Below are 22,170 nucleotides of genomic sequence, written 5' to 3'. Positions count from 1 at the left end.
GGTATATCCCATCCGCCAAGTAGTAGCCCATATCATGCCGGTTGCCGTTGGCCACAAATGAGACGGCTGGACCGACGCCCAGGCACTTCTCGTTGAAGAGGGAGACGAGTTCGGGACGTTGGGTCGTTGTTCGACCCGGCTACCCCAAAATACGCATGCCGGATCCACACCCGTAATCAGCTATGGCCTCGAGGATTATCGTGGGGTTCTTTGACTTGTAGCCGGTCGTGTAGGCCCCCTTCCAGGCGATCGGACAGTTCTTCCACTCCCAATGCATACAATCTATCTTGCCTAACATCCTCCCCGGGAACCCATGCTTCTCCCCGTGCATCCGCATCAAATTCCGACAATCTTCGGGAGTAAGGCTTCGAAGGTGCTTGCTCCATAGAAAATGCGATCACGCCCCCACCGAGAACTCCTTCGGACATTTCGGTGCCGACGACTCACCGATGTGGAGGTACTCATCCCATGTCTGCCCGCGCCTCCGTAGGCCAACTGCCTGATTGCCGCCGTGCACTTTTGAATAGGGGTGTGGCCGGGTCTGCCAGCCGCATCGTGCCTGAAGCGGAAACACGGATATTGACGCTCTAATGCCCCAACGATGCGCATAAACAACTCCCTGCGCATTCTAAAACGCCGCCGGAACATGTTGGCGGAAACCGCGGGTTCTCTGAAAAGTAGTCGTCATACAGCCGGCGATGTGCAGCTACGTGATCCCAATCAATCACTGCTCGGTGGTGGACAACTCGTGGAGGGCGAGGTATCGCCTGCTGTTCCACCATACGCATGTACCGCTCCATCTCGCGGTTCATGTAGGCATCCATAGCCTCGTTCATCCTCCGTTCGTACTCCTCAGCATCCCCACCACTACCACCACCGCTACCACCCGCGTTACTCATCGCGCGATGATGCTCTTGTACAGAAAGTTAGAGAGAGAAAACTCGTTAAAACAAGTGGTGCAAATGAAAATAAAACGAAAATCGCGTTTATATAGGTTTTTTTTAAAAAAGAAATCAAAAATCGGCGCTGGCCGATCGGGCCGCCACAATGGCGGCTAGCCGATCGGCCAGCGCTTCGGCCAGCGACGAGCGATCGGCCAGCCCACGCCGAAGCGCTAGCCGATTTCGCTCTGGCCGATTGCAATGGTTCGGCTAGCTGATTGGCTAGCGCGACGAATCGGCTAGCCGGTCGCTAGCCGATCATTGCGGATGCTCTAAGGGTAATGTATAGCTGAAATGAATTACTACAATTGAAAATGGGCTGCTAATATGTCATTCTTGGCAAACACATTTACATTCTACTTGGAATATTGATATTCACATCAAAATTTGCATAAAAAGCCACAAAACTTACAAAGAGGGAGAAGCCATCACAAAAAGGGTAAGAGAGCAGAGGATCAAGAATCCTAATGTCTATGTCCTACATTCACTCATTAGTTACAACATTTACTTACCAAATATACAATGTAACAACTGTAAAATACCATAAAACAATTATCAACTTCCCTTGTCAAGTTGCACTTTAAGCCACTTGTATTTCAATTCGGTTGGCATTCCCGCAAACATATCAAAGAGAATGCGATCGTGCATCATCAAGTCCAAAGCCTTGATTATCTGCATGTCATTCAGATAAAATGTCTTCAACTCCGCTACTATTTCTTGGACATTCAGTTTTTTCTTCTCTGCCAACATAAGCTCTTTTTCTGCAATAACAAGTTCAGACTTTTTCCTTTCCACCACCAAATAGTCACTAAAAGCAGTAGTCATTTGCTTCATACAATCGGATATGAGCTTATCCATTGATGATTTCTTCTTCCGTCCTTGAGTGTTTGAGGAAGATGTCGTCTTCTTTAGTTTTTGTTGGGCCAACGAATCTCTAACATCAACTTTTTCATCACAACTGTCAAGTGAATCTCCAGTGGTAGAATAATCAACCCCAATCTCATCATTTACTTCTTGAAATGTTCTTTCATCTCCTTTGTCAGCACAATCTTCAGAGAAAATAGAACAAATATCCTCCCAATTCTGTGTTTCAACTCCTCTCCTATAAGGTGCAATTTTTGGATTTGCCTTAAAAAAATGATTAACGACATAGTGAACAACCCCTTATAGAAGCACAATACAAAGTATGGACCATAAAAGCTACCACAATCTTTATAGGAGAAGAATATACATAAACTTACCGCCAATTGTTCATTCCACACGTTTTCATCATGATTTGAATTAGAGGTTATCTACAACAATGAAGAAAGCAACAAAAAAAGAATTAATTAAAGTATATCCTACATGTTACCATAATACATACCTGTCACATATATACCACAAGGAAAACACAGAAGCTCATCAAAGTCATCACTTGTTGAAAAAGAAAAGTTGTATTACATATTTAGGTGGCGGGGCAGGCATTCCCCATCCAGGAGGTAGTGGAGAAGATGGTGGAATAAGAATTCCGCATCCCAGAAGAGATTGAGAAAGCACTCCCTGTCCCGGAGTTGGTGGTAGACTAGGCATTCCCGATTCAGGAGGTGGTTGAAGAATCGGAGGAACACAATCTGTGTTAGTGGAAGGTGGTGGAGGTCCATGAGAAGAAATAATCCATGGGAGGTGGTGGTGGAGGTGGAGAGGGATTTTAGAGTATGCAGAAGTAAGGAGTGAAGGTGGGGGAGAACTTGATACACTTAAAGGCAAGGAAGAAATCAGGGGAGGGGGAGGGGGCACTCTACTGCTATTCTGTACATGAGGGGCAGGTGAGAGGGGAGTTTTTGGGAATGGCTCCATGCCGAGCTGTGCATAAATTGCAGTGCTCAATACCTCTTCTGCATCAAACAATTCCTCTCTTTCATTTCCATACCCACTTTCATCTTCTTCTGTGTTTACAAATCACTCCAAAGCTATCAACCTATTTAATGCCTAGGTTTATTTATGCGACTCCGGGAGCTGTTTTGAATTCAACAATATAACAAATACAATCACATTTCCATAACAAAGACAAAAGCAATGAACAGTTGAGTTGGAGATATAAGTCAACACTTCAATGCCTGATCCACTAGAATGTATGTTCTTCAAAATTAAAGAATTTTCATAATGATGATTGATCAAATGACTAGCCTGTTACGAGAGAGAATTCATTTTACCTATATACCCCACACCAATTGTTCTCACAACCGATCTGGGAATTGAGTCCGTAACAGAAGCAGTAGCTGAAAATGGCATACCGTCCAGCCACCAATCGGCCGGGTTCCTTATCTAATGCCGATGTACAAAAACTCCACAATCCAAATCCAACAACTCCAATTCAGCTGAATCAATCAAATTCCCAGGAAAACTGTAGAGACGCATGCAGCAGCAGGCGATCAAAATTTAACTAATGTTGTGAAACGTTAAACGGTTGGACTTTTGGAATAAAATATTCATTCAAATAAAAAATTTAACACATTAAGGCTGACGACTAAGTTTATCAATGACCAGGTTGGGTGCTAAGTCATTATTTCCAATTTTAAAATATATAAAAAGTAGAGTCTCACATTGGAGATTGATAATTTATCTAAAATTTATTTTTCACCATATATTTTGACCACCAATTACGTAACCTCAATTTCATATTTCAATTATAATAATTAATGTTTTTTATTTATTTATTTTATAATTTTTAGTTTGTCATTTATTGTAATAAAATATTTCAAATAATATTATTATTAATAAAAATTAATACTATATGGTGTGGTTGGAGTTGGATGGTCACTGATAAACTATAAAAAAAATGGATGGTTGGATTAGATGAATATTAATGATGTTAAAGAGATAAAAATTGATTAAATTTTAAAAAGGTAGTGGATGGATCGAGTTGAATGGTTGCTAATAAACATAGTCTAAAATTTTAAGCCGTAGACTTGTAGTTTATGTTTCAGTCTTCTTCTCTTCATTTTATAGAGTATTATTCCCTTTCAATTTCTTCAAATTTCACACTTAATCAATTCTCATATATTATTTTGACTCTTAATGGATTTAATTCCATTCTCTTCGGATCCCTGTATTTGTACTCCTATATTTCTATTTCGAATTCAATTTAAATATTTTATGCATTTTATTTTGAAAAGAATTCCTCATCCTATAAAGCATTATGGATTTTAAATTTAGTTTCTAATGTAATTTAGTAGGAGTACTATTATCTTTTTTTGTTTTGTTTTAATTCTTCTATTTTATTTTATTTTATTTTTTATCTTCTATTTCTTTAAATAATTGAAACATTTCTCAAATAAGCCAAAAAGAATTATTTATTAGTAAAGATAACAAACACACTCTACAAATGTTAAGATAAATTATCTATAATTTACATTATTTTGAATATCGAAAGTCATTTAAGTAGTATCATTAAATTAAAAATAATTCATATTTACATACAATAAATAATCTTAGCTAAAATAAAGAATAAAAAATTTGATTGAGAAAAAATTAAAGAGAAGAAATAAAAATTGGTATTTTGAAACTTCAACTCGCTATAATTATTTATCGTACCCTCAAACCGAAAATATTAGATCGATCCGCCACTGGTTGATGATGTTTGATTTCTTCTTTTATCGACATGTCTTGGCACAATCCTTTTAAATAGAGGCACAAAATTGATTCACTAGAGAAACTAACTAAGTTTCTCCTGATCTTTAACCTATATATTATTAAAAATATATATCAAGCATTAAATTGTCCCAACCAAAATATAAATTAGAAGTGAGTAAACTAAAAAAAAAACGAATATTTGATCCGAATCAAACTGAAATAAAATTTGATTAATTTTTTTTCCTGATTTTGGTTAGTACACTTTACATTTTTTGACAAATATTTTGATTTTTCTGTACGGTTCAAATGTATAAAAACTAAGTAATAAAAACAAAATTTATATTAATATTATACTTAAAACAAACTAAATTTGTGTTGGTTTATACTAATAAATGTTAAGGTATTTAGATATCATGATAGTTATAATTGTTTTGAACTTTTGATATGTTAATTGGTTGATATGATACATATTTTTATGTTTATTATAGAAAATTAAATTTTGAAATTTTGTTTTTTTTAATATATTTATGCAATTTTAGTTTTCGTTATCTTTTAAATTTTTGATATATTAGTGGAATTTTGAATTTTTGGTTAGGATAGATTTTTGTAGTTCAAAATTCAGTTTTTTGGGATAGTTTATGTTTTTTCAGTTCAGTTCGATTTGAGGCAAAAAATGATCCGAAAACCGAATGTCCACCCCTAACTGAAACACTTTTATTGCGATTATGAATAGTGGACGGGGTGTGGGCAGTTACATTTTTCAAAATGAAAAAGATTGGTGTAAAGATGCAAGATTTGAATAACTATCTATTTCTGGAAACTTGCTGTACATTACAACAAAAATGAAGAGCCATTGGATGAATGGGATATATGTAGAAGAAGCAGAAACCCTTTCTTCAAAAACCTCAAATCATGATTATCCAAAATGCTTCAATTTCCACTTACTTCCCATTGTGTTTAGCTGCATTATAAAACATGATTAGTGAATTAGTATTAATTTGATATTACAACTAGATATTGGATAACAATATCAACAAGGCTTCTGATAGTAGCAAATTCATAATCTACATGAGATATAACAGCATGAAGAAACTTGTAGCTTACCTCTTTGAAACCATGGTCTTCGAGTTCGTCCTGCCTGGCGAATGCAACGCTCGCGCTTCTCCAAGAGTTCGTCAATTTTCTTCGATTGAGACAGCAAGGGTCCCGAAAATTCAACCTCCTCCCCTTGATCATCATGATGAACCTGTATAAAATCCAATGTAAATTAGCAAGGAAAAGATGTTTTCATCATTTTCATTGTTACATGTAAAGAAGAAAAATGGAGTACTACCAAATTTCTTCTCTTAGCATCCTGTTTATGGTAGAGTGCAGCTGACAGTTCCTGAGAGTGGTATCCATCCGAAGCATCAAAAGAGTCCGGACGCTCCAACTGGCTCCATTTCTTGAGCATCGATCGTTTAAACGTTCCATATGAGTCGTGGCCTTTCGTACAGCCTTTCACACCTTCTTCACAATTCTCTTCCCTGGCTGAATCCAAATTATTCCTTGGATGCATAGCAACGGAAGGTTCAAGAATGAGGCTTCTTGAACTAGACCTGCTCCGTGACCTCAACGATGAATCCATCATCCTCTTCTTCGCCCAGGCAAAGCCACTCGACCCTGAGACTTGTAGAGGGCCTGCATATGCATCATCGCCTAGAGACGCATTCTTCACATGGCACGCCTCTTTGGTCACACGCTTAGGCGCCTCCTGATCCAATGCATTCTCTACTTTACGACTGCTGATTCCATTCACTTTCTTTTCACCTTGCTGTTGAGGAGGCAAGTTCTGTCTTTTGAGAGAGAGGGCCTCCTCTGGGGCTAGTTTATTCGTTCCATTCTGCTTCCTAGTAGGCTTCCTCGATTCTGGCCCTCGCGATCTTCCAACGGGCCGTTTCCTGAAACATATACGGTTAAAGTTCTGACTCTGAAGAATCAGCAAATAGGCTTCAAGACTCCACCTTTAGGCATAATAAGCACTACCTGCTAGCATCCTCATGATGTTTATTATCTATCTCCTTACTCGGAGGGTATTTTGGCACGCTCGATGGATCACAAGCATACGGCTTCGTCTTGAAGTACTAACGATCACATACAAAGAATCAAGTGATCAGACAGATACTCCTAGTTGACATGAAACCATTTGCACCAAATAACTTGCAAAATGTAAATGGACATTGATTGTGAAAAAAGAGTACCTCTGAAGCCAGGGCTGAGGTAGCCGTGCCCCTCTTGTGTGGCTCCACAGAAAGAAGAGTTTCCACGAGCGAGACAGCAGATACGGGCAGGTCCTTGAAGGTTTCCCACAGAGAGCTCTTATAAGGATGCTGTGGTTTAAACAATGTCGCATGAGGAAGCTTCGTCTTCTTCCAGTAATCGTCTGGCGGGGATCCACAGAGTTTGAATATTTTGTGCAGCTGTTCAACCTGTTTATACAAATAACACGAAAAACTTCACTATTCAAGTCACGCTTCATAAGTCACGAGCAAAATCATTGTGTGATTTAGTGTGTTAACCTCAGTTCTCCCTTGAAGGATGGGTCGACCAATCAGAAGCTCAGCAAGCAAGCAGCCTACGCTCCATAAATCCACGGATGCCCCGTATTCTGTGGAGCCTAACAAGAGCTCCGGAGGGCGATACCATAAAGTCACAACTCGACTAGTCAGAGGCTGCCTCTGCCCAAAAGAACTAAAGTTTGCTAATCCGAAATCAGCAACCTTGAGGACTCCTCCATCATCTACTAAAAGATTGGCACCTTTGATATCCCGATGCATCACTCCTCGAGCATGGCAATGCTCGAGCCCAGACAACAGTTGCTTCATGTAGCATTTGACCTATAAAAACAAGCCAGAGGGATCATAACAATAGTCCGAGAAGAGAAGATTAGCTCAAAGACAACAGTTGCTTCATGCAAACCTGTTCTTCGGTGAAAGTGATCTCTGGGGAAGATAGTAGTCCGGAGATGTCATGCTCCATATACTCGAACACAAGATAGATGTTGCACGAAGACTGGGACGTGATCAGCCCTTCCAACTTGATAATATTTGGATGGTCGAGCCTGCGGAGAATTGTTATCTCCCGAGCCATGAAACGAACACTCTCTGGCTCAAAATTGTCGAACCGGACCTTCTTCAAAGCAACTATCTTCCCGGTTTCCAAGTCACGTGCTCTAAATACAGTGCTATATGTTCCCTGACCAATCTGTTCAAATAGTTCGGAACTTTTATCTTCATCAGCAAAAATCCCAATAATGCAAGAACTATTAGCCCTATTATCAATGATTGTAATAAGCAGTAAAGGTAATGTTTAGTTGAAATGAGTTACTACAATTGAAAATGAAAACAAACTAGTCCTTTTTCACTACAATTCAAAACATTAGCTTTCTAGGGACAGTTTCAAAGGTAGGTTAGGCTTAAATGATTACAATAAATTGCAGCAACTCCTTCACACACACTCTGTCCATAATTAAGACAAATTCAAGAAAATTTCATACTACTCATTTGACTGATCTTGATATGCAGAAAATTGAATAAAAGTAATCTCAAAACTCAGCATATGCAGACAAATGATCCATTTCATAACTAATCATTAAAAAAATACCCCCAATTACTAAACAAAGACTATCATTAAAAATTAATCACATATCTACAAGCAAAAACATGGCTAATCATGATTCAAGATTGTAAATTTCATACTCTGACTGATCTTGATATGCAGAGAAAATTGAATAAAAGTAATCTCAAAGCTCAGCATATGCAGACAAATGATCCATTCCACAACTAATCATTAAAATGGCAAAGTTCTAACAATAAAAAAATACCCCAAATTTACTAATCACATATAATAACAATTTCAAGATTGTAAATTTCAAACCTTTTCAAGTTTCTCAAAGGAGTCTGCTCTGAGTGGGACCCACCCCTGGATGGCTTCTCCGGCCACCGCGCTCAGCCAGGCCGGCCACCCCGCCGCCCCCGCCACAGGCTTGTGCAGCCTAAAACTCACCGATGTGTTGGAATAACTCGCCCGCCCAGACTCGCCCAACTCGCTCCCTGACTCAGTAGCCCCTCCTCTCTTCTTCACCTTCTTCAGCTTCGCATCCAGCTCCGCCGCCAAACCGCTCCCGCCGCCGAAGCTCCCCACCCTGCTCCGACCCGACCCGCCGACGGAGTTGTCCACCGCCGCCGGCGTAACCGAAACCGTCTGCTTCGACGACACGCAACCCATAGCGGCGGCTCCGCCTCACCGGCCCATCAAAACCGCCGCCGCCGGAGAAAGTAAGCCCGGCCCAGATCAGGAAATGCAAAATCTTGAAACGGGTCGAGCTCTGTTTTTGGAGAAAGCAATGCCGGATGGTTCAAGCTTCGGCTTTTATACGGCAATCAAGAAAAAGAAGATCTTTTTTCAAGGCAGTGAGAAACCAGTCGTATACATACGTATACTGTATCTATCTGGGAATGTAAAATCAAGAAAAGTTGGCAGAATTATACCAAGAAAAAACTGAGGGAATGGTATTTGACTTTGACGTTGATTTGGATTTTGGGATTGGGGCTCAATTTCTGCACCATTCTTCACTCAATTTTGGTATTCCATATTTTACTTGCCTTCAAAAGCGTTCAAACATCATAACTAAACACCCCATTTTGGTGGGGGATTAGTTGCAGTCACTGAAAATGAGAATATGGAGGTGGTGGGGTGGTTTGCATTTTAATTTATTCAAGCACTAAACTATCATTTATGTTTAATTCATCTTATTTTATGACATTTTATCTCATAATGTTTTGGTGATGAATTTTTTTTTATATTTTTTAGTGGGGTAGTTGTGTATTGAGAGAGGGGACAAAAAGGGTGGGAAGATTAAAAATAAAAGGAGTGAACTGTCAAATTCCACTAAAAAAGGTTAAGTAATTATTTACTACTAGCATATTAGTGTAATCCTATGATTGCAAAGAATTTGATTTGATTGGAGGAGAAGAAAATGATGTATGGTAAAAACGTGAGCATGTTTATGGAAATTTAAAAATAGAAATAATTCATACTTGTACGTAAACTTCGTTTGACGAGGTATGAATTTGATCAAGACTAATCACTAAGTTGGACGAAATGTCGAGAGAAAACGAAAAGAACTCTCAATGAATAGTGATTTAACATAAGAAATTTAATTAACACCTAAAAGACTCAAGAAATTATTCTACTAGTAGTATTTTTTAGATGAACTCACCTCAAATAAAATAAAGTGTATCAAAATATCCATTTTTTTTTTACCTTTAATTCGATTTGAGTACAACAGGTTGACAATGAATTATGAATACTAGTACAATTTTAATTAAGGAGTAGTAATAAATGGAGTCTTTGATGATAAAAGAAAAAGAGAGAAAGAGGAATTACTCGAAAATGACAAAATGCACATTAGAAAAAAACACAAAAAGTGAACTTAACAAAGATAAAGCAAAAGTGGAATAAAATTCACCCAAAACAAAAGAATAGGAAAACAGAAGGCAAAGAGGAAATGATTAAGGGTGTGTGGTAGTAGAGTAGAATTCCACATCCACTCTCAAATCTTTTTTTCATTTCCAATTTTCTTCCACTTTAGAAAAAGTCTTCAACTAAAATTATCATTTTTTATTTACCATATTGCATTGTGCATTTGTGTTACCACTTTTAAGGCAATATTAAATGCATTAATTTGATTGCTTGCTGCCATATCACATAATTCAAAGCATCGCACATGCACGCCCCTTCTCTTTGCTTTCAACAATATTTATGTTTTTATGTTTAATTGCTATTAGTTTTTGCTATCCATATTGATATAACGATTAACGCCTAAATAATTAAATGATACAATCACTAAATGCTTATTTAGATATACAGATACTTACGGTGTTTAAATGATTTTTTTTTGAAAGTTTCGTATAAGACTTATTTATAATTTGATCATGACATGAATGCAAATATAGGGATTTGGATCCAAATATTTGGCCCCTTAATCGTCCAGCATAACTTTTTTGAAAAAAAATGTATATTATCTTTAAAAACATTAAATTTATGTGATTGAGAATTAATTTATTTTGAATATAATTGAGTTTAAGAGAGGAAAATAATATAAAAACGTATTGAAAGGGTCAAATATAAATATATAATATACACAGACAAGAGATGAAATATAAAACGGTCAAAATACCATTTACAAATTTTGAGTGCTTATACTATTTTATATTTATATTCAGTAAAGTAACACCTGTTTTGGTAGGGGTAGTTTCTATGCTGGAGTAAAAAAATTTCACTCCATGCTCAATACTCAATTATTTTGACCATTGAATCGTCCATAATTTATAAAATCATTTATATTATTCCACTTCTAGGATATGGACTCCACATTTCAATAATTTTTTATTCTCATAATCTAATATAAAACTAATACTTTAAATGAGTCTCATATTTCCACTCACTTTTTCACTTTACTTTTCTTCACAAAGTCAAATACTTCATTTGTCCCACGGTAAGAGTCATATTTTGACATTTTTGTCTGTCCTACAATAAGAAACTTATTTCACTTTTAACATAAATGGTAAATAGCTAGGTCTAACATTCCACTCACATCTTATTACAAAAACTAATACTAGTACATATAAGTGAGACTCATTTTTCTTTACATTTCTTAAAATCTGTGCCCAACCAAATAGGATTCTTAATGTAGCATGGCTGGAGTAATTTCTTAAAACTCGTGTCAAGTCAAAAGGACTCTTTAAATAGTGGACGAAGGGAGTATTAGATATTTGTGTTACATTTAGGACATCCACGGTGCAATTGTCACTTGAAACATGCACGCAGTGCGGTGCAAGGGATAGGGTTGTCGGTTGGGAAGCCAGTCGCACCGCAGTTGAGGTTTGGATGAGGTCCGAGCCGCACACGGGCACTTGCACAACATTCACGCATGAGGTGTGTTTCACGATTTTATTTTATTGTTCTTTAGTAAGTACCTAGTAGTATTTCGTAATGTTTTTTCTTTTCTAATTATTTTTTAAAAACATTGATCGCAAAAAATTTTAGACCTAATTTTATTTTTTTCAATTCCACCTCCTATAACTACCCTTCTTTAAAAATTAAAATTGCAATAATTAAAATTACTACAATTTTAACTTTACAATCAATTTCATTTGATCAAATTCTTCGATCTTTCGAGATAGCTTCACTAGAATTTTTTATATCATAAAAATTAAAGTGCCCGTATTAATTTATTTTCGTTATGCAAAGATGATTCTCATTCATTTCTAGTTATCGCGTTTGTTAATTATTGTCTGTGTAAAGAAAATTAAAAACTACACCACGTTTAAAATAATTAAAAGATCACAAGAAACTTAATTATATAAGTCTATGTATCATGATTTCATGTAATACTAATGTACTAACATAAATTACGGGAATACATAATAAAGATTGCAAACACCAATAATTTATTTATTACGTTATTATAATCATTGTGATCCATATGAATGAAGTTAACTTTATGCAGTTAATTAAATAGATTTGTCATTTGACAGTCCAACAATTTTCACTAGAAAGTACGTAGCATGTGATATGTTACAATACTCGACTCCAAATATTTTAACCTCAATCATTGCTGCTTCCCACGTCTTATTTCTCATTATAATGCTAATTGCACTCAATTATATTACATGATTTCTCTCGACATAGATCTTTTCCAGTTTCTTGAAATATCTCAAAAATATTCGACAATGTCAGAAATTTGCATACTTTATGAAGAGAAGTTCAAGAAAGTGGCACTTTGGATCTTGTGAAACTGAATAAAAGAAGACTATGTTTAAAGTTTGGGGTATCAAAAAATTGATTCATATTCTTTCAGTTCACGATTTAAAAATTCGTTTTAATTTAGTGCAAGTCTTAAATATTATTAAGACTTTATAAAGAAAAGTGTACACAAAAATTAATGGAAAATTCGATATACCAATATTTCGATTTTTTTTCACACCCTAACATGGACAAACCAAGAAGAAATAAGACAGAAACATACCTTTTCATCTAAGAACAAATGCATCTACTGTTTCAATTAATCCATAAACGACACGCTGCTTCGCTGTTTATTCAATTAGTCTGTAATGGCTGTTACAAGAATTGATTGATTTGAGTCGACATTCTTTGAATGGAAATCTTTGTTTTTGAACACCTCACTTCTATGAAGGGGTGTCATCGTAGGGCAACTTGCACGGAGCCTTTTTATCTTTGGATATGTGTTGCCCGAGCATTTCAGCAACGGTTCTGCAGCGACACTGGTTTCCCGGCCTTATAACATCTCCATAGACAGCCATTTCAACGATATCGAGCTCCTTGTCTATCATATAAGATGGTAGAGTTACTCTTTAAAGTAGAATAAGATGATACAGTTTATTAACTCAATAAAACATTCAGATGAAAATTGTAAAAAAATATCTATTGTAGAAATATACACCATATATTGAAACACATTATGTATAGTCATTTTGACAAAGATGACCACACTCAAGAAGCACTTATTTCCAGTTGACTTGCTTCTCACTAGCAGCAAACTTCAAATACATGGTGTATGTATCTATAATAGATACTCCCTCCGTTTCTTCATAGTTGAGGCAGAATAAAGTATAAAGTGAATAAAGTAGAGAGAATAAAGTAAGAGAGAGTAAAGTAAGGAAGAGGAAAAAGTTACCATATAAGGAAACGACTCAACTATGAAGAAACTTCCTGAAATAGTAAAATGACTCAACTATGAAGAAACGGAGGGAGTACTCTTTTACAATAATGCCTTCTTCCATCAACAAGATAATATGAGATGTTTGGATTATTAGTAGGTTTCACTCAACATCCAAGTCATCCATTCGAACTGATAAACCAATGCCATAACGACCAACAACAGTGCCTTCAGATCTTCGCTTTTTGGGTCAGTGTGGTAATCTTTTCTTTTCCTAATTCTGTTCCTACGCATTAGGTTCACAACTCCTAAACAAGAACTGCCACATTGACTCAAGCTTAGTGTGGCTAAAACACATAAAAAGATAAGTGATTTGATCAACTAAGTACTATAATCACAAAGATCAAAACGTTTGTGTGCCACATTGCCACAAGATCATACAGTTCATACACACATGAAGAGTCAGTTCATCATCATCAACAAAGTTAGTTTTCACTAGTAACAAGGCCTGTAAAAGTTCGTTTTTCTCCAAGTTACACAAACTTTTCCACCTAGATCGGAAATTTTGAACCTCCATCCAATTTTTGCAACCCATGCCTCCTATGGCTTTCACTAACCTTCCCGTACCTGTCTTAGCATACGCAACACTGCTACCATCGTCTTATGCAAATATTACAGAGGCGATGGATCAGTCATAAAACCACTCACAATTACATTACACGAAGCATCTTTATTTCAAGGAGACGAAGATAAACCACTCATTTACTACTCAATTCATCCCAATACAGACCTAGCACATGTATTGGTTGAGCCAATCCTTTCCCATTTACAAGATGCATCATTTATTCACATATCAAACAAAATAACTTGCATTAATAAACAATAAGCACAAATGAAGAAGCAAAGTTATGTATACCAGTGAACTTGATGTCACAAGAGTAGCCTTTCAAGATGGAATCATCAATCCCCTCCTTATCCGATTTGAATCTATTCACCCTCGTCTGCAAAATCTGGCAATTCGCAGCTACAGACTCACCACCTGCACAAAACTACCACCACAAACTTACTTTCCCCCAAATTTTCCATTCAAAAATAAACAGAAATGTCGCAAATTTCAGTAAGCACAATCTATGAACCCTAGCGAAAAGAAATTCAAAATTAAAAGTATAAAATGAATAATCCTAGTTGAAAAGAGGGGGAACCTTTGGAAAAGGGGACGATGTGGTCGTATTCAAAGCAGAGGCAGCCTTGGCAATTGCAGAAGCGTTTGCAGACGACGTTGCCGGCGGCGTCCTTGCGCCAGCGCTCCGGGTGGCGGCCGGGCACCGTGTCAGCATTGGACCAGCACATGCTCTTCGCCTTAGTGTCGAAGAATCTAGGCCGCTCTTCATCCTTCGGTTTCCGAGCTCGCGGCGGCGATGGCGAGCTCATACCGTCGAGCCCACTGAAATTTGTTTTTCGGTTAATATTCTGTGATTTTATTGGTTGGAATTCCATCGATTAAAAATGATTTTTTTTATGTTTTATTTTGAGAGTTAGTGACAAAATGAAATAGATTTATGAGTTAATTGATAGAATAATGTGAAAATAAAAATAATTTGACCAACATCTGTTTGTATTGATGAATTGATCACAATCAAGAACCAGACTCCCAAATCATCCAACTAATACAATAATTATTGATTTTTCCAAACAAATTAACCAAAGAATTCCAAGAATATATATTGACACACTGAGAAGCTCTTGCATTTCAGAATTCTTCGACTCGAAGGCCATCACGAGGCATCTCGTACGCATCTTTGGATCTCGATTTCTTCACTCCCGCCATGAAGCAGATTTTATCAGACTTGGTGCCTTCCACATTGATGCTGCTCACCTTCACCCACACCAGCACCTTTGTCTTCATCCCCTCGATCCCCGTCAGCTTCCCTCTCGACAATGTGGCCTTCACCCGAGTCGCGTACCTCACAACAGACGAGTCCTTGAAGGACACTTCACACGGAGAGGACATGTGCACGATGAGCCTGGACTTTGCCTCCTCGAATTCGTAGCATGTTATGTTCTGAGGAAAGAGGCCACGAGGAAGATTGTAATCTCGGAGGAGATCTGGCAACGATTTCAATGGCTTTCCTGCATATGATTAGGCAATACATCATGGTTCAAGAAAATTGATTCTTTGATCTTATGATAATTCAAACATGACCAAAGGTGTTATTCGAAAATGAATGTGAATCTAGCACGTTCATTCAACTTATGGTTTTGAAATGTACCTTTGAGCTTGTTGAAGATCCATTTCGCCTTCTCCTCAACGGTGTTTGACAGAGTCTGAAATTCGATACACAAAAACGAGTCATGATCTTCGCCTAATTGTCAGCATCACTCACAGAGCAAGACATGTAGTAGCATACAAGAATCCTACTAAGTTTCAACATGATAGATATCTAATGAGTACTGATGAAAAATCAAATCGAAATACTCAATCTAAAGAAAATTATGCTAAAGCATAATCAATTAATCCAACATGTCATTATATACTAGTACTACCATAGTACCATTACATGAGCTTTTAAATTTTCCAAAGAGCAATTTAGGAGTAATATCTTGGAGAATCTATCAGCAGATTGGCATCATAACACAAGAGGTAAATTGGATGTAATTTTCAAATCTAACTAAATATAATCAAATCTGCAATTGGTGATACTGATACAGTTTCATAAAAGCAGAATTCAACTATCTCCTTTCCATCAACATTTCACACATTAAATCATCAATGAACTCGATTTACTCCAATAAAAAAGTCTTTTTCAAGAATTGTGATTTCTTTTGCAGCAACAAAAACACCAAAATCAGCACTAATCACGAACAAGGTTGCTTTTTACAACCAGCATTATCATCAAACATAAAAAATCATTCCAACACATAAAGACACAATAAAAAAAACAGTCTTTTTCAAGAATTGTGATTTCTTTTGCAGCAGCAAAAACACCAAAATCAGCACTAATCACGAACAAGGTTGCTTTTTACAACCAGCATTATCATCAAACATAAAAAAATCATTCCAACACATAAAGACACAATAAAAAAAAACAGTCTTTTTCAAGAATTGTGATTTCTTTCCTCAGTGAAGATTCAAGCAGCAGCAAAAACACCCAAATCAGCACTAATCCAGAACAAGCATTGATTTTTACAACCAGCATTATCATCACACTTAGAAAAGGCTCATTTTTACAAGAAAGAGGGCTCAAACAAAACCTAGAGAGACAAAAAAAAAACAAAAACAAAAACAAAATCGAGAGGGAAGGCATACAGAGATGTCTTGAGAGATGTTGGAGATCTCTTCTTTGGCTTTCTTGGAAACCCAAAATGAACCTGCTTTAATGCTGGCAACTTTTACCAGAGCTTTCTCCATTTTCAAAAGCTATGGAGAATGAAAGGGTTTGTTCCTCTTGCTCTCAAACAACAGTGTGAGTGTGTGTGAGAGATACAGCTCATCCACTGATCCAAGATTGGAAATTTGGCATTAAATGGCAGAGAGGGAAGAAAAACCGGCGCCCCCGACAAACAAGATTGCGACTCGACTACCCTTTTTTTAATCAACCAGATTCTGATCCGCCGAGTAATTTTAATGAGAGAATAAAAATATCATTTCTGTAAATTTTCATTTGTGAAGTGTTCTTTTATGCAGGTTTTCATTTGGTTAAATAATGGGAAAAAGGGATTCAACTCTTTTTTTTTCTAGTCACGTGAAAATTCATTGTCATTCAAGTATTAATTTTATGCTGATTAAAATTAATTGTAGTAAGTATTTATCTATCTGGATTTTGGAAATATGTGAGATTCATGCAGTACTAGTATTTTTTAGAGCTAGGTTTTGATATTGTGAAGTTTCATATAAAAAATGAATGTGAGATTTTAAAGTATTTTTATTCAACTTTTAAATTTATAAAATTTTAAATGGATTTGAATATCATTTGATTTGTAGATTTCTAGAATTTTCTTTTGATTGTAGGCGTATTAAGTTTCATGTTTTTTAAATTAGATTAGATTTCATGAAATCTGGATCTATTTGCAACTGAATCCTATGTAGATACTACTAGTATTATAACCAAGTTTGAAATTTGACTACTATATTAGAACAACTAAAATTCTTATATTTTTAAAACTAAGCAAATAAAATGCTAATTGAACAATTATATTGTGAATTTAATGATGCTCACGATGATGGGTTACCTAACCTTCAAACTAAAGTTTAAGTCGAAGGCTTAAAATCCACTCAATAATTGAAACAATTGAATTCCATCATGAAAATTATTGAATAAGACATATAACTTTAATCATTACGTGATGTAATTATACGTGGTGGGAGATGACATAAATATGAGATCTAACCTCCAGCCTTTAAAGGGCCAAAAATGTTTATTTAATTCTCAATGAAAAGGATGTTTTTATATAAAAAGTTGGGCTACTACTGAAATTGATGTGGATTAGAATTTAGAAATATCACTTGAATATTTTGTAATCGTTTATTTTATTTACGCTAGCTTTGTATTCTTCAATTAAATCATTTTACATTTATATTCTAATTGCACCGACAAGTAATGAGAACAATAGACCAATCTGTATTTAGAGAGAGGGGAATAAAGATCACATGAGGTGTCTCTTGTACATTGATTGTATAATCATGTGCAATTTTAATTTTGTAAATTGATTGCTTTTGTAGTTATAAAATTTTAATCGTTAAGAAAGCATACTAATAGAAATTAGCCACTCACAAATAATGTTTCTTATTCCCGAAAAAACATTAAGTGTGCCAAAACGAGAAAAATTGGTAACTCAATAGATAAAATATGATCAATAAAATTGGCCAAATAATAGTAGCAAATATAATGCTCCTCTGTATCACTATAAGTGGAACATTTTTAGGCCATCCACGGCGGCAAAAAAAAATGTCCCGATCTCGTCTCGGAGGGACGAGACGCCAGCGAGACGGCGTTGTGGGCGTCGTCTCGTCCCCATCTCATCGCCACGCGTCCCGCGTCCCGTCGCGGCGAGGCACCCCGCGAGACGTCTCGCCACGCGCTTGGGCGACGTGGTGAGCTCCGGTTCGTGCGTGACGCCCACTCGCCGTCCCGCAAGTGGGCGTCGTTTATATCCGTTAAAATTATTTTTTTTTTAAATCAGAAAAAATTCAAAAGAATAAAATATATATATAAAAAAAATTTTGAAAATTATACTAGCCGTTTATAGCTGTTTTTTACAAATTTTTAATTATTTTTAAATTTTTTTTAAGCCCCAAATCACTTCTATAACCAAATCATTCCCACAAATTATCCACTATAAAAAAAACTGTCTATTCTCACTCAAACACACTACATTCTTCATCTCAAAACATTTTTCTTCTCCCAAATTTAATCAATTCATGGATCCATTTGAGCAAATGCGTCAACTAATGGAACAATCGCTAGAAGAAGATCGACGTAGGGAGGAGGAGGAAGCCGCGGCGCGTCAAAAGCGAACCCGGAAATACATCCATTGTGACCGGGAGCAAGCCGCCGCAAGGTTGGTACGCGATTACTTCTCTAACAACCCGAGATGGGATGATACCTACTTCCGTCGCCGTTTCCGTATGCCACGCTCGCTATTTTGGCATATCGCAAATACATTGGCGGCCCGGGAAGAGTACTTCAAAGAAGGTTTCGACGCTACTGGCCGTCCCAGTCACACGACGCTCCAGAAATGTACTGCAGCAATCCGTCAGCTTGCTACTGGACAAACGACGGATTTGTTCGACGAATACCTACACGTCGGAGAAACCACTGGGAGACTTTGTTTGATGAACTTCTGCAAAGGCGTCCGGGCAGCCTTCACCGACGAATTTCTGAAGAAGCCAAACACCGCGGATTGTCAGTTTCTGCTCCAACTTCACGAACAAGCACACGGGTTTCCCGGGATGCTCGGGAGCGTCGATTGCATGCATTGGCAATGGAAGAATTGCCCAACGGCGTTGAGAGGGTCATACACGAGCGGCCACAAAGGCACCCACCCCACCGTTATACTCGAGGCCGTCGCCGACTACCGGCTATGGATTTGGCATGCGTATTTCGGGGTCCCCGGCTCGAGCAACGACATCAACGTGCTCAACCACTCCGACCTCTTCACCGAAGTTCTGAATGGTAAAGCGCCGGCCATCAACTTCGTCGCTAACAACCGCCAGTATAAAATGGGGTACTATCTTGCCGACGACATCTATCCGAAGTGGCCAACCTTCGTGAAGACGTTCAACATGCCTGCGAACGAAAAAGCAGTCTCTTTTTGCGCAGAAGCAAGAGGCTGCTCGCAAGGATGTGGAGAGAGCGTTCGGGGTTCTCCAAGCTCGATGGAACATTATCAAAGCCCCGGCTCGTACGTGGTTTATAGATAATATGGTCGACATCATGTATACGTGCATAATCTTGCACAACATGATTGTTGCCGACGAAGGACCTCAGGCGGGAAATTGGTTCGACCCTGAGACCGCGGGAAGCTCTACCGCAAGTAGTCCGCCTCGCAGTGGATTGCATCCGTCTTTGGAAGAGCGGATGTGTATTCGGGCTAGGACACGTGATTCTACCGCCCACGACCAACTCCAGGAGGATCTAATGGAGCACATTTGGGCAAAATTTGGCAACAAGTAGACACAAATGATCTTCATTGGACAACTCTTTGCCTCCATTTTTTTTAATGGTGTGTATTTTTATTTTTTTAGGATTTTATTTATGTGTGTTTTTATTTTTTTAGGATTTTAATTATGTATTTTTTTTTATTTTTAGGATTTTAAATTGTAATTTTATTTTATTTAATGAAGTGTGTTTTTTATTAATTGGATTTGTTGAAAATAAAAATGAAAAATGAAATTGAATGAATAGTTAAGAGATGAGATGGTTAAGAGATGGATGGATGTGGGTGTTATCTCTTAGTTAAGAGATGGAGTGAAAAGTACAGTGGGGCCCATGAATAGTGAAGAGATGAGACGGTTAAGAGATGGATAAGAGACACTGCTGTGGATGCCCTTAATTTGACACGAGAATTTATGTAGTATTGTTTGTGAGTAAAGTAGAAAGAATAAAGTAAGAGGGGGAATAAAAAGTAGAGAGAGTAATGTTTCCATATATAGAAATGTGTCATTTAGAGTAAGACTTTCCAAAAAGAAAAATATGTCACTTAGAGTATGACGGTGTGTAAAAAAAATGACTTATTTTTTCAATTCTGGCCAGTTTGCTAAAATTTATTCCCTCTTTTTAATAATATTTTTTTTTTGGATGAAATAGTATTAGAAGACCAAATAATAATAGTAACAGAAAATAAAGTGGAGTTAAGTTGATAAGCTATTTATCTTTGATTTGACTCATTCTGGGAGTGGTGTGCGTAATTTTTTTTTTAAACTAGTAAATGAATTGGGTTATTTTCACATAGTTAAAGATTTTCACATAGTTACTTACTACTAATGTCTAATGTTAATACATTTGTTATTTTCTCCGAGCCTAAATTGGGCTAATTTCCATAAGGGTTTTAAGCTGCATTGTAACTATGAATTTGGGCTGGATCACGTATCTTTGTAAAAAACTAAAAAACATAACAAAATATTGTGAGCATCAAATGGTTCTTAGACAAATAAATAATGTTAGGAAATTAAGCAAAAAAAAAAAAAACGAAAATTAGAAAAAGTATACTAGAATTTATCTCCAGGATACATTTAGGAGCATTGTGAAGCCAAGATCTCTTCATTAGAGAACTTGGATTACTAAAAAGTTGTTGAATAAGGGTCGATTATTACAAAGAATCATAGAAGAGTTGGTTTTTGGAGTTATGAATTTTGACAAAATTAGAAACCTCGATTGCACAGATCTTTGATTAAATTTCACAACTCACTCTTTCTAATACCAATGCCTCTCCTCCTTCTACATTTCCCTTCATTTTGAGTAAGTTCAGTTCTTCACATCAGCATTTCATTCATCCTTTTTTAATTTGATCATGTTAACTGATAGCATTCACTTCATCATAATCTTTTTTCAAGTGTTGCTCGTTGATTTCTTTTTTTCCTTTTTGTGGGCAGTGTTAGAATTAGCAATGGGGGAGATCGACACAAAACCAATTGAATCAGTTCAATCTGCAATCAACTTTTTCGGACAGAGTAATGACCAAAGGAAAAACAGTCCAACAAATGACAAAGTAAGTTTCATTTCCAACCTCATGCTAATTTTGTTTAGAGAAAACGTCGAAAAATTTATGAAATTTTGTCAAATTCTGGTCGACCCGCAACTTTCAAAATCAAGTAAAAAAACCATGAAGTTTGGATTCGTTTTTGCTATTATTCCATACAAAAAAATTGATAGCTAACCGTAATACATTATTGATGTTTTTCAACCAAATGTTATACGGAATGAAAAGACGATATTGTTCAACACAATGATGGTATTTCCGCCGTTGTATGATTATGATCACATCCAAATTTCATAATTTTTCCAATTGATATTAAAAATTGGGGAAGGGACCAAAATTTAACCAACTTTTCTTGCAGTTTACCCTTTTGTTTATGCAATTAATAGACGACATTGTTTACCACATTGATAGTGGCATTTTTGCATGATTTTCAACTGTCATATCAGATACAATTTCAAAAAGAATCTAGCATTGTACAATTGAAACAAATCCAAATTTCATCATCTTTTCCTGTTGATTAAAATTGGTTGACGGATCGGAATTTAACCAAACTTCATAATTTTTTGAAATTCACGCTGCAAAATCTCGAAATCGCAGGAAGTGGAGATAGAGAGGGTAGAGAGAGAGCTGGCAAGCGTGAGAGTTCAACTAGATTCAAAGGAGGCAGCGCAGAAGCAAGCACTCATCAAGCTCGAC

At 36.8% G+C, this 22,170-nt stretch overlaps 4 protein-coding genes across 5 annotated transcripts; all 4 read right to left on the bottom strand.

Moving 5' to 3' along the window:
- Nucleotides 1–1,283: 1,283 nt before the first annotated feature.
- Nucleotides 1,284–3,303, bottom strand: LOC125210813 (protein ALTERED PHOSPHATE STARVATION RESPONSE 1-like). Its single transcript, XM_048110409.1, has 4 exons — nucleotides 3,134–3,303; nucleotides 2,382–2,936; nucleotides 2,183–2,233; nucleotides 1,284–2,069 (listed from the first exon to the last, which is right to left on the bottom strand). Exons 2-4 carry the CDS (start codon nucleotides 2,775–2,777, stop codon nucleotides 1,497–1,499), a joined length of 1,020 nt encoding a protein of 339 aa, XP_047966366.1. The 5' UTR covers nucleotides 2,778–2,936; nucleotides 3,134–3,303; the 3' UTR covers nucleotides 1,284–1,496.
- A 1,940-nt stretch (nucleotides 3,304–5,243) lies between these two features.
- LOC125210812 (protein IMPAIRED IN BABA-INDUCED STERILITY 1-like) lies at nucleotides 5,244–9,302 on the bottom strand. The gene is made up of 8 exons (XM_048110408.1): nucleotides 8,469–9,302; nucleotides 7,512–7,796; nucleotides 7,112–7,429; nucleotides 6,794–7,021; nucleotides 6,579–6,676; nucleotides 5,887–6,493; nucleotides 5,658–5,799; nucleotides 5,244–5,514 (listed from the first exon to the last, which is right to left on the bottom strand). The coding sequence occupies exons 1-8, from the start codon at nucleotides 8,817–8,819 to the stop codon at nucleotides 5,495–5,497; spliced, it is 2,049 nt and encodes a 682-aa protein (XP_047966365.1). The 5' UTR covers nucleotides 8,820–9,302; the 3' UTR covers nucleotides 5,244–5,494.
- A 3,235-nt stretch (nucleotides 9,303–12,537) lies between these two features.
- Nucleotides 12,538–14,766, bottom strand: LOC125215492. Of its 2 annotated transcripts, none has more exons than XM_048116920.1 (3): nucleotides 14,478–14,766; nucleotides 14,192–14,324; nucleotides 12,538–12,942 (listed from the first exon to the last, which is right to left on the bottom strand). In XM_048116920.1, exons 1-3 carry the CDS (start codon nucleotides 14,664–14,666, stop codon nucleotides 12,785–12,787), a joined length of 480 nt encoding a protein of 159 aa, XP_047972877.1. In that variant the 5' UTR covers nucleotides 14,667–14,766; the 3' UTR covers nucleotides 12,538–12,784. The 2 variants fall into 2 exon arrangements, with proteins under 2 accessions (XP_047972877.1, XP_047972876.1); XM_048116919.1 differs by having other exon boundaries at nucleotides 14,192–14,314; nucleotides 14,478–14,756.
- Nucleotides 14,767–14,857: 91 nt separating this feature from the next.
- Nucleotides 14,858–16,922, bottom strand: LOC125215493 (uncharacterized protein At5g01610-like). The gene is made up of 3 exons (XM_048116921.1): nucleotides 16,583–16,922; nucleotides 15,546–15,600; nucleotides 14,858–15,405 (listed from the first exon to the last, which is right to left on the bottom strand). The coding sequence occupies exons 1-3, from the start codon at nucleotides 16,682–16,684 to the stop codon at nucleotides 15,026–15,028; spliced, it is 537 nt and encodes a 178-aa protein (XP_047972878.1). The 5' UTR covers nucleotides 16,685–16,922; the 3' UTR covers nucleotides 14,858–15,025.
- Nucleotides 16,923–22,170: the final 5,248 nt, after the last annotated feature.

Source organism: Salvia hispanica, chromosome 3 (assembly GCF_023119035.1).
Source record: "Salvia hispanica cultivar TCC Black 2014 chromosome 3, UniMelb_Shisp_WGS_1.0, whole genome shotgun sequence".
NCBI lineage: Eukaryota > Viridiplantae > Streptophyta > Magnoliopsida > Lamiales > Lamiaceae > Salvia > Salvia hispanica.
Note: the sequence above shows the minus strand (reverse complement) of the source record. Positions and strands in the feature narration are given on the sequence as shown.

Coding starts and splice junctions, on each gene's coding strand:
- LOC125210813 (XM_048110409.1), bottom strand. CDS start 2,777: ATGGAGCCATTCCCAAAAACTCCCCTCTCACCTGCCCCTCATGTACAG. Junction 2,234..2,381: donor CTGCCCCGCCACCTAAATAT/GTAATACAACTT, acceptor TCATTGTTGTAG/ATAACCTCTAATTCAAATCA. Junction 2,070..2,182: donor TGTGGAATGAACAATTGGCG/GTAAGTTTATGT, acceptor CATTTTTTTAAG/GCAAATCCAAAAATTGCACC.
- LOC125210812 (XM_048110408.1), bottom strand. CDS start 8,819: ATGGGTTGCGTGTCGTCGAAGCAGACGGTTTCGGTTACGCCGGCGGCG. Junction 7,430..7,511: donor TCACTTTCACCGAAGAACAG/GTTTGCATGAAG, acceptor TTGTTTTTATAG/GTCAAATGCTACATGAAGCA. Junction 5,800..5,886: donor ATGCTAAGAGAAGAAATTTG/GTAGTACTCCAT, acceptor GATTTTATACAG/GTTCATCATGATGATCAAGG.
- LOC125215492 (XM_048116919.1), bottom strand. CDS start 14,706: ATGAGCTCGCCATCGCCGCCGCGAGCTCGGAAACCGAAGGATGAAGAG. Junction 14,315..14,477: donor CATCGTCCCCTTTTCCAAAG/GTTCCCCCTCTT, acceptor AGTTTTGTGCAG/GTGGTGAGTCTGTAGCTGCG. Junction 12,943..14,191: donor TTGTGACATCAAGTTCACTG/GTATACATAACT, acceptor CTTATATGATAG/ACAAGGAGCTCGATATCGTT.
- LOC125215493 (XM_048116921.1), bottom strand. CDS start 16,684: ATGGAGAAAGCTCTGGTAAAAGTTGCCAGCATTAAAGCAGGTTCATTT. Junction 15,601..16,582: donor ACATCTCTCAAGACATCTCT/GTATGCCTTCCC, acceptor ATCGAATTTCAG/ACTCTGTCAAACACCGTTGA. Junction 15,406..15,545: donor GATCTTCAACAAGCTCAAAG/GTACATTTCAAA, acceptor AATCATATGCAG/GAAAGCCATTGAAATCGTTG.